This window comes from Ruditapes philippinarum, unplaced genomic scaffold (assembly GCF_026571515.1).
Source record: "Ruditapes philippinarum isolate M1 unplaced genomic scaffold, ASM2657151v2 ctg13809_1_1_1_1, whole genome shotgun sequence".
Classification (NCBI taxonomy): Eukaryota; Metazoa; Mollusca; class Bivalvia; order Venerida; family Veneridae; genus Ruditapes; species Ruditapes philippinarum.
In genome coordinates, this window is record NW_026862644.1 from 9,902 (window position 1) to 21,836 (window position 11,935).

The 11,935-nt window shown below is 34.3% G+C and overlaps 1 protein-coding gene across 2 annotated transcripts; it reads right to left on the reverse strand.

Moving 5' to 3' along the window:
- Window positions 1-336: 336 nt before the first annotated feature.
- Window positions 337-11,110, reverse strand: LOC132719697 (uncharacterized). Of its 2 annotated transcripts, none has more exons than XM_060703532.1 (5): window positions 10,965-11,110; window positions 5,104-5,180; window positions 2,629-2,741; window positions 2,157-2,245; window positions 337-1,875 (listed from the first exon to the last, which is right to left on the reverse strand). In XM_060703532.1, the coding sequence occupies exons 2-5, from the start codon at window positions 5,173-5,175 to the stop codon at window positions 368-370; spliced, it is 1,782 nt and encodes a 593-aa protein (XP_060559515.1). In that variant the 5' UTR covers window positions 5,176-5,180; window positions 10,965-11,110; the 3' UTR covers window positions 337-367. The 2 variants fall into 2 exon arrangements, with proteins under 2 accessions (XP_060559515.1, XP_060559514.1); XM_060703531.1 differs by having other exon boundaries at window positions 5,023-5,180.
- Between the last annotated feature and the right edge of the window lie 825 nt (window positions 11,111-11,935).

Here is an 11,935-nt window from a genome sequence, read left to right on the forward strand (position 1 = left end):
CAATATATAACTTCGTCATTATTGAGCCGGTATACATATACATGTAGTATGTTTTTTCTCATATCAAGGTGTTTTATTATTATTAATTATGAGAATTTTTGTATCACATGTGCAGATCCATATTATATTTGTGTAATTTATTGTATATTGCTGTATTTATATTCATGAAAGATTCTGTATTTATTTGACAAAGTTTTTTATTCCCACGTTAACGTCACGTTCTGTTTAGCGTATAATTAAACGGACGTTGCGTCATTTGTCATTTTATAAACGTCAATTTTTTCTGAAAAAGACTAAACGTCGAAAGCTAAAGAAAAGCGTTTGTTTTTATTGAACTTATAATTACACAGGTATTTCGTAGTCCGTCTCAGAAAGTATGTTTAGTAACGAAAACTGACATGGTCCCTTCCTCCACTTTGAAGCCTAACACGTTTTCAATACTATACAGTGTACATTTTTGATCGATACCTGGGCAAACGCAATAGCTGTAAACGACACAATGAACATCTTGAACGCACATTATGTGACATTTCAATTCGTCAATTGTTTCACCTTTCTTAAGTTGATATTTCCTGGCAATTCCGACAACCGTCGTGTTGTGAAGAACTAGGTTGGCATTAACTTTTCCGACAAAGAAAAGACTTTTCCATTCTTTCTCGTTACCAGCTGCTATTTCAAAACGAGTATCTTTTTTGTAGAGATAGCACGTTTTGTGATGAACATCTGAGCTGCTACATTTATCGCAATATGTTACAGCCGAGCATTCCATCTGCCTTAAACAATAATCGACGCATTCTTTATATGACAATATGTGTTCTGCATAATGTGCATATAATCTCGTTTTGCTAAGCATTAATCCAGGTGTGAGAGCCTGGCAAGACTCGATGTCCCCTTTTGCAAGTAAGTATTCACAGTATACCGATTTATACTTTCTAATAGTTTGAGATATCTTTTCGAGGTTTACATTAACTTTGGTCTTATCCATGTACCTTTCCGTGAACAGCTCTTCTATGGACTCTAGTTTGTATTCAGATGGTACAGGACTCTCTTTTACCGTGGATGCCCACGTCATAGCATCTCCGTTAGCAGGAGGCGCTGCCCCGACTGTAATCGTTTTCGTTTCTACTGATTTAGAGAAATCGGAAGCTTTTTCTTTTTGTGAATATTCCATTGAAAAGCTTGCACCAGCGCTAACTGCACCCGAGTAGCTTGCTGAAACACCAACGTCAATCCCTTTTTCACTCTGTGACTGAAATGTTTCGGACTTCATTTTATGTTCGTATGTAAATCTTGCACCAAATTTTACTTCGGTGGCAAAATGAGTCCCGTATGTTTCAAAGAACTCAATATAGATATCTGTATTATCTGTATTATTCAATCGCAAAATCCATTGAAAGAAATCAGGATTAAATGGCGGGGGTGAGCGTTGGACTAATTTAGTAAAATAGTAGTTGCATTTAGCGGTAGATATAATAAAAACTGACTCGCCGGAAGCCATTTCAGATGAAGATTCTTTATACCCGGCGCTTGCCGAAAAGCTAACACCCCATCCACCTCCATTAACACTGGCGGATACTGACAGCGATTGTGCATACTCGTAACTGGTTTGCACTACCTTTGACGAAAACGATGTAACACAGGAGACATCAGGAGCCACTACAAGACCCTTCGGAACATTATATCGGCAGTCAGCAGTCTGAACCCCGTTCTTATAGTCGGCAGTAAATATTGGCAACGTGAAACCAGGATCGTGTCCTGTTGCCAATGGGTAACCTCGTAGAACGTTGTAACCCATCAAAGCGTAGTCAATATCCGGAAAAGTCACCTTGTACTGTGTTCCCTGGCATTCTTGTAGTTGAAACAGATGACCCGATCCTAATATAAGATTCAATGTAAATGAATAAGTTGTATAAGGTATGATTAATTCAATGGCAGATATATGAAATGTTCAAGCAATACAAGGCAATAAGCTGCTTAGATGTTATCGAAACTTATTATAATTATAAGAAATTTTTGATAAAATAAAAATAAGAATTTTCTTTTCGTTCATGAAAAAACTTCTTTTAAGTTCTACTCTTTTTATATCAAATCAACAACAAACTTTTTTTGTCAAATTCAATTGAAATAATAAATAGTTTAATACAGAAAAGAGATACCAATGCTTAAGAATAATCTTGACATTGCTGCATCCGCTGTCTGTCTTGACGGAGCACTAGATGACCCACTATCAATATTTATTGCATCTCTGAAATGCAAACAATAACCATAAAAAAAATAAAAATGGAAACATCCCCGATACCACCAACTAGAACCAATCCTATTAGAGGCGTGCGAATGTTTAAAATGATAATAATCATGTATGCGATATTTGTGTACTAAGAATTTTTTTGTGTGTTAGTATTCATATGGAACAGCTTCCACGCATGATTTGACAGTTAAAATTCAAAACGCTCTTGGTCCGTTTGAGGACGCATTCGTCACAGAAAAGGATAGATCAATAAATCATCCATTAAATATATACACTTGTTTTGCTGGTACTCAACATAAAAAATACAAGCTACTTTGAAATCCAATGCCAAAGGGCGGTTTGTACCATCTGATCTGGATTGAAGATCTAATCAAACTCACCGGTTAAATGTCGACTGTTTATTTCCGAAGACATATATCATAGTAGCAAAATTTGAAACTGCAAACACAACAACCACCAGAATGACCATCGTTCTTTTAAAACCACACCATTTCTGAAGGAAATCCTCATTCAATGATATATTAATTCGTCAATTAATTTGAGTCAGTATTTGCTCACATATGAAGCTTGAATATGAGACCAAATTGTTATAATATTTCTTCTGTACTGAAATACCTGTTCGTTTTTGGTTTTGTGTAATTGAATAAATTGGGAATATTCCTTGTTATACTGTGACAATATTGACATGAGACTGATTTTTGTTGTTTATTAAGAGTTACGCATTAGGTTTTGATTATATAGTTCTCGATACTTAATTACTACGGTCAAATGGCCTATTAGCAATTTCTACCGAATTGTTATCGCGTAGTTCGAAACATCCGCAAACCATCTTTTAAAAATAATTTGTTTTAAACATACAATACAACATGAGTGGATACATTTAAGTTCTTGTGTGTATTACTTTTGCTCACTGGAGCACAAAGTGCTCAGAGGTGAACTTATGTTATCGCTCTCCGTCCGTTGTGCGGCTTTTATTGCTTCAAATATTCTTTAACCAACATATCATCCTATATTAATATCCCAATACCAGTATAATTAAAATTTAGCTGGGATGTTTTGACATAAAACTCTTTATAATTTTATTTTATGCAGAACATATCATGGAAAACGACAGAAATAACTCGGCCACAGGGATTATAGTGTTTTCTGGGGGTTTAAATTGGCCCTGCAACAGGATCATTGTTTTCCTGTTTATGTCCATATGTAGTTCAAGACAACCATGATGATCCTTACATTACACACGTTCATTGCTTCATGATTAGAAATATTACCATATGAAATGTATTTATCTTGAACTGATATCACAAACTTCATATATGCATCTGAAAAAGTTCAAATGAAGAAAAAAAAATGCCTTCCCTCAACAACTTGTGACTCCGTGGTGGTCGTGTTGGTAGTTTTTTTACTCCGGATCATGGCATACAGCCACATTGCATTTACCATAGCACAGTGCATCCACAGTAAAGTTTTTGGGCAGGTTGTCAAGCAGTTTACAATCACTAGTTGCCTTCACTTTCGCAAGGAACTGAATTGACATTGACTTTTATAGCAACCGTTGACTTTCCTTAGCAACCAATCTCTTTTCCAAGCAATTATTGACTTTCCTTACTCACTATTGACATCCATGGCAACCATTTACTTACTAGTATCATATCAACCATTGACAAACAAATGCAATCGCTGATTTTTAAAGTAACAATTAACTTGCATTGCAACTTTTTACATCCAGAGCAACTATTGACACCTTTGTCAACTAAAATCTTTAATAGAAACCGTTGTCAACCAGTGACTTCTTTAGCAGCCAATGACTTCCATAGCAACCTTTGACTTTCCATAGCAATCAGTGTTTTTCATATTTTTGATCTATATCAACTAGTGACAGCAACTGATTGATTTCATATCAACCAGTAATTTCAAAATTAACCATTGACTATACAAAGCAACCAGTGACTTCAAAAGCAACGAGGCTTTCCCTGAAAAATTATCGATTTTATTAGCTACAACTTACTTCCTCCGCAACCAGTAACTTAAATAGCGACCGTTGACTTTCCATAGAATAAAATATGAATAAAGAAACTATTACATTTTCATAAAAGCAAGTGACTAACACAGCAAACAGTAACTTCCATAACAAACATTGATTTTTACATAGCAACCAGTTAATTCCATAGAAATCGTTGGTTTTCCATAGTTACCAGCTAACTACCATTGATTTTCATAGTAACCACTGATAATAGTAAGCAATGATTTTGTACAGCATTTAGTTATTTCCACAGAAACTTTTAATTTTTCTTTTGCAAAAGCAAGCAGTTACTTTTTACATGTGCACTTTCTTAGATGCAGATTTCACCTTTGTGACATCAGTTTAAGATTTAGATAATGTATCTACTTTTCATCGATAGTTAATGATAGATTTTTTCCTTGTTAGTGAGAGCCTTCAAAATCAGATAAGCGATATAAGGATCATCTTGGCTTTTTCTAATACTTTGAAACTTTTGATAAATATGTAATGTTTCATTAATTGTAATATGTAATAAAGACATTTAAAAGTGATTCGCATTCACAAAAAATATTTTGGTCAAGTTTCACAAAATATAATGAAGAAAGATAATTAAGAGAATATATGATGCCTCAGATTATAATTTCCAAACAATAACAAAATATGACGTATGTTATAAACAATATAAATCAAAACTCTACTGTTGTCTTACTCTTATGAAATTGCAAAAACATTATTTATTTTAAATATCTAGTTTGAAACGTTTAGACAATACCTTACGTCTACCATTGGCCTTTTTAACATCTTGTTCCACACTATCCATATTCTGACTGAAACAAGGCAGCATTGACATTACCTTTCGTATGCTATTGCATTTTTCCAAATCTTCTTCTACAAAATTTTGTGTGCAGCTATTTTCAGATGCCATTCCTCCTGTTTTGGTAACAAATTATCAGTTAGAAATGTTTTTACCTGGTAAGAATACTTTCATACGAATGGCAAGTAGCTAAATGTATGTTTACTTGCAGTGGATTTGGAAATTTTCTTGGCACAAAACATGTTGACCTCGTAATTTCAAGTAATTTTTCACGTTTGATTAATTATCTATTGTAAATAAAGATAGATGGCTCAATATTTTAACGGTTACTGAAAGATATATCTATTGTTCTATGTTTGCACGTATAAGAATGAAAACATGTTTGATTTTTAAAAAATGCGAGAGGAAAATAATGACCGTGTCGGAGAATTAGGCTACGACAAGTTATATACAATGTGTATATTTTTATTACAAAACGCCACCAGCACACGTTCCAAATTTCATAACTGTACATTCAGAATAAAAAGAAGGTCAAAATATCGAAAATGTATGTCAGCTAAAATTAATCTGTATTCTACATATCTTAAATGTGCATATGGGGTAATTTGTTTTTGATTTCATCAAATTAAAAACATAAAAAATAGATCACTTGTTTAAATCTAAATCAGCTTGTATCATCGTTCAATTCAAAATATAAAATATGACACTATACTCTCTGCAAAATACCCACAAGGTAGGTCACAAGGTAGAAACCAAGATATTAAACTGATATGGAAGTTAAATTTCGATAAACGAATTTCAAAGTGATTCATCATAACTAAGAAAGTCGCTAGATCAAAACAGAGGTCAGCTCATTACAGCGTTCAATTTTATTTATAAACTTGTTAGCATGGTCCAAAATTAATGACTGTTTATTGAAAAAATAAAAACAGTATGTCACTAGATCAAATTAAGGTCAGTTAATAACTGTCCACATGGTTCGATTTTTTTTCTTTAGCTATACATTTAAAAAGAACATTAGGTAAGCTTTGTAAAAGTCAATTCTGTATTGAAACTGTACACAATGTTCAAATTGAAAAGCTGCACTATAAAACTGTTTTATATATACTTGGCTTAGTAACGTTTTTTTTGGAGCTCAGATTAAACAGCTAGAAACTATCAAAAGGCATTTTCTGGCAAATTCCACTGATGATGTGATTGAAAATGTTACCTTTGAGTGTTTTCCCTTTCCATATTTGGACTTTGTGACTTAGTGTCTGATCTATCACATATAGCTCATATTTAAATTTATGCTTAAAAATAGCAAATGATCTTTCTGACAAATTTCCAGGATAATATGACTATAAATGTAACCTCTCGACCTCTCGAGTGTTAACAATGCTTGATGGATGGATGGATGGATGGATGGATGGATCGATAGATAGATAGATAGATAGATAGATAGATAGATAGATAGATTTTGTAATTTAGCACTTTTTGAAGGTGTGAGTTTAATAAGGACCCATCCGCCGTTTCAGGCACTGAGAGTACGGACCCAGCACTTTATACAATTTAACTTCAATATGAGGAAAGCTTTTACATGGAAGCTTCTTATGCGGATGTATCTTGATCATATGAGCGGCGTCACGACAAAACAAACATAGTGCGTTTGCGACCAGCATGGATCCAGACGAGCCTGCGCATCCGCGCAGTCTGATCAGGATCCATGCTGTTCGTTTACCAACGCTATTACAAGTAGAGAAACTGATAGCGAACATCATGGATCCTGATTAGACTGCGCGGATGCATGCTTGTCGCAAACGCACTATGTTGGTTTTGTCGTGACGCGGCTCATTTCTACCTGCAATACCCATTTACAGGTCATAGATCAAGGACACTGTGTCCTGTATTGTATATTTTGTTCAGGTATATTTTCTCAGAAAATATCAAAAAGTGGCGCCATATTACAAGGATAATAATATTTAAGTTATATCTCCATCATTTTCCTACGTTTTTTTGTGAATTTGTTAACCTTTGATTGTCAAGGTTTATTTCTCAAAAACTACCAATGACTTATTATGCGCTTTAGAGTAGGAATGCTTATTTTTCAACAATGTAAACGCTTCTCTGAAGGGCAGATAACCCTGAAAATAATTTTCCTCCTTTTAATGTTTATATTTTTTCCTATTTTCTCAAAAACCGTCACAGACAATCATTTTAAATTTGAGACGCTTGTTTTGGCAAAACAATGTCCTTTTTTGTACCTACTTTTCTTTCATTACATTATCAAGAACTGAGAAAAAGGAGCGAATTGCTCCACGCGCATTTCTTGTTATATAAAGCATGGTTTACACATTCCTCATTAAACACTTATTACATTCGTTTCTTTTTCAGGAAAAGAATGATGACATCATTTTTTGGAAAAGGATAGGTATAAATTGCTAAAATATTTTAACCAGGTTGCATGGTCCTATATTTAAATAAAATACATAGTCGAAACTGAAAACTATCTTCAAAATTGTAACATTGTATATAAGACACAGGTAGTCATCGAGTTGACTTAAAAGGATTTTTTCCTCTATTATTCAAACGAAACCTTCCTACATGCAATCAAACGATGTAAAGGAATGTTATTGAAATTGTCGTCATCTACGAAATTTGATATTTCTTAATATGTATTAAATTCTGTTTCGTTGGGTTACGTGTTCATCTTTTGATAATTTTTGTTTGTTTGATTGGGTTTTTCGTCACACCGAAACAATATAGGTCTTTTGGCGACGTTCCAGCTTTACTGGAGGAGGAAGACCTCAGGTGCCCCTCCGTGCATCATTTAGGGCACACACGGGTAGAACCACGGACGATCCGTAAGCTAGCTGGATAACTTCCTCACATGAAAGAATCCAAAGTCCCTGTCGGGATTCGAACCAACAGCGGTGAGGGGCAAGTGGTTTGAAGTCAACGACCTAAACCACTCGGCCACGGACGCCCCTGATAATTTTTGAATTTGAAGGTTAGTCATTAACATAACAACTTTAGAAAGGGACGGAATAATTTATAAAAGAAACGAACATGTATAACCTGAACTCTTTAGATAGAATTATTATTTCTTTTATCGATTTATACAAAAATATATCTTTTTTAAGTATTAAGTTTAAAAAGAACAATAGCCTTAATTGTTTAACTTTTTAAAGCGCAATAGTATGGTGGCTGATTTGGTACGCTTTTGTGCGTCTAGTTGGCCAATCTCCACGCAGTAACCTCCCTTTAATTCATTGGCACCACGGTTAGATATATCAGAATTTCTGATAAACTATATTTTTAAAAAAAAATGTTTTATCTACTGCTTTTTTCTATCAGTTAAGTTTTTTCTCACTGATAAAACAATGTTTATAGATTAATAAAATAATTAATATGAATATTAAAAAATAATTTTAAAGATTATGAGAATATTTTCTACCGAGACAATATTTTGATATTCTATACTTTTTAGCTTTTGAATTTATTTTTCGTTATTTTGTATACTTTGGATAATTTTTTGATTAACTATATCGAAAGTAGGTACGAAAAGTTAAAAATAAACAAAAAGAGAAAAATGACGTTAGATTTTCTATGTAACGGTCGATATTTTCATTTGAATTTCGACGTTACGTTATGTGACTTTCATCATCATGTGACGTCTGTGAAGGCAGTGATTACAATTCTGCCAAGGGAGATAATCACTGTGAGGAGTTTGCTAGTTTGCGCTAGCGACAACACGACAAAGCGCCAAACGGTGCGTTGTCGCGCAGTCGTCTTGTCGTCCTGTCTCTAGTGCAGAACGCCAAACGGCGCGTTGTCGTGCGGCGCGTTATCACAATGTCGCCCTGTCGCTTGGCTTATAAGCCAATCCTTCAATTTGAACCGACCGACAATGTGACATCGCGACAACAGCGCGACCGTTTTGCGCGCCGCGCTAGAAACAGGTCGACCAGACGACAGCGCGACAACGCGCCGTTTGGCGCTTTGTCGTGTTGTCGCTAGCCCCAACGCGACACACAGAAGCGTATAAATCAGCCACCATACAATATACAGTACAGTAGAAAGATCGAGCGGGTGTTTAATTATAAAGACATTTCGATGTTTGGGAAGATCACTGATTTCCCCTTGTGGCTGAGTGGTTGGCCTTAGAACTACAGTCATCGTTTATCCTTGCATGGTCGTAATAGGCGACTAAATGTGTTTGAATTTGAGGTAAAACAGTTAAAAATTCCGATGCAACAACCATAAATTGGAAGTGTTTAGTTTAAAGTAAAGTCCTAAATTAATACGAAATTTAAAGTTTATTTCTGTATACGCATATGTATTATTACACTGAATGAGTGAAATAAATTAATTAACAAATAAAATCAAACACACGTAAAATTGAGTAATTTGTGCAAAATTATGGATTGCTTTACAACATCTTTGAAAAAGAAAGTGCAAAGCAAAGCTTGCATTGCCGTGTCATACGTAATAGAAAGAGCACCGAAACACGAGGCTATCTGATTTGTACGAGGGGGCGTAGCCCCCGAGTATTAATCAGATTGCCGAGTGTTTTGGTGTTCTTTCTCTTTTGTATCATAGTCAAACATAAAAGCACGTTTCCTGTTGTCACAATATGAAACCCCGGCAAAAATGAACCAATGAACGAACATCTGAATATGACATTTCTGTCGCTTTCCCTTTCTCTGCCGTCACAATATGTAAACCCCAGCAAAAATGAGCCAATCAATGGGCATGCTCTGGAGTGCGGGTAACTAATACCCGCACTCCAGTTAACGCACTGTGCATGTATATGTATACCATTTAACCCTGACACATTTTCAACAGAAAGAACTCCAAACTATGATACAATAATGTTTTGTAGGATAATTAATCTTGAAAAATGGAACACTTTGTATGTGTATGTATGTGTTTCTTAACAAAATTGTCGTGTCAATTTCCAACACCAACATCTACGCAGTCGGTAAGGCAATTATTTGTATAAATACTTGATTAAAATGCAAAAATATATAATAATTATAAACACTATATCAGTTTAACAGTCACTCTCACATCACATATGAGCCGCGCCAAGACAAAACCAAGATAAAGTGTTTGCGACCAGCATGGATCCAGACCAGCCTGCGCATCCGCGCAGTCTGATCAGGATCCATGCTGTTCGCTGTCAGTTTCTCCACTTGTAATAGAGTTGGTCAGCGAAAAGCATGGATCCTGATCAGACTGCGCGGATGCGCAGGCTGGTCTGGATCCATGCTGGTCGCAAAAACCCTATGTTGGTTTTGTCGTGACGCGGCTCATACAATATATTAGACACTTATCGAACATCATAACTTAAGGAAATTATATCAGGTTCAAATATTATTCTCGTTATTTTAGACAAAATTAAAAAAAAAAATTTTCACTAGAAAATGTTAAAAGATCTGAAAGCAAGAAGTAATGTTAAACAGAACTTAAATATCTGAGCAATTTAACTAGGAGTTAAAGAAGTATTCTGCACATTTTATTGTAGACCTATCCTTTAAATTTTATTTCACAATGGCAATAACTATCCTTTACAATTTAGTTTAGAACTTTCTTAGCATGACAAGAACTATCCTTTATATTAAATTTTAGAATGGCTAATGAGATTCAAAGATTTCATCTCTTTATATTTAAATGACCAATGAAAGCTTCTTATATTCAGTTCTTCCCTGTAAATTTTAAAGGAGGTCAAACTGAAAACAGACCGGCCTCCGGCCGAAAAATGATGTATTTTCGGTCGGAATCTAAGAACAAAAGCAGGTGCTCCCTTGTACTTTGTTTAATGAACGGGTCAACTATTCCGTAAGCTAGCTGGTAATCGGCTAGCATAGCTAAAAATAATTTCTAAGCGGATGATTTGAAGAATTTAATAGTCTTACCTGGTAAAATAGTGCCTTGAAAGTTATCACCGATTCAGTCGTTTTCTCTAAACCAAGTCAAACTTTTAAATAATATAAGGAATTATTTTCAACTAGAGCTCTTGTATCTCATCCCATCAACGACTTAAATATTTATATAAACACTCAGTTTTGTATATATTAGTCACAGGTCAACTGTTTCTTAGTAATTTTCCTCTTTTCCGGGTATTAAACAAATGACATCAGATGTACTCGTATTATTTTACCGTTGCACTTTCGTGTCTTTAAATTTACACTACATGTCAGAGAAAACGTTTTATAATTAAAAAAAAAACAACATAATTTCATATTAATGTACAACAAATCATCCAAGTTTTATCTCATTCAGAACAAGTAGGGCATTGAAACTTAATTTTAAGCCCTTTGGACATACAAAATATAACGAACAGTTCATACAAATAACAACAATTTCATCATATCAACATATTTATATTATTTGAAACTGTAAAGATGTGTTTCAAACCTTATTTATGTGCGATATTTGACTGATTTTGCAGTATTCATCAAATATTAAATGTCCTACCGATACTCCAATACGCACAGGCGTAAAAAAAGAAAAAGTTTCGATAAAAATAAAATTTCAAAAATGAAATCATTAATTTGGGCGTAGATCGATCAACATATTTGTAGCTGCTAATTCTACTGGTATGCTTAGGATGTTATCTTATTCGAATATGCGTTACCTTTTAGGCACAATCAGCACTTCAATTAAGAAGAAAGGGAGTAAAAATATGATATAAACAATTTCTTTGGAATTTTCTCTTTTTCCAGCTTGAGTTAAGCGTTATAATGCAAATAACCCTAGTCAAAATCCAAATAAGGATAAGAAATTGTCCAATATATTACAATCATTTTTTTTTTATAGAAGAATCGAATCAGTGAAAAGTAAACATTTAATTCATTTTTTACATCTAGATCTATATGCAACTTGG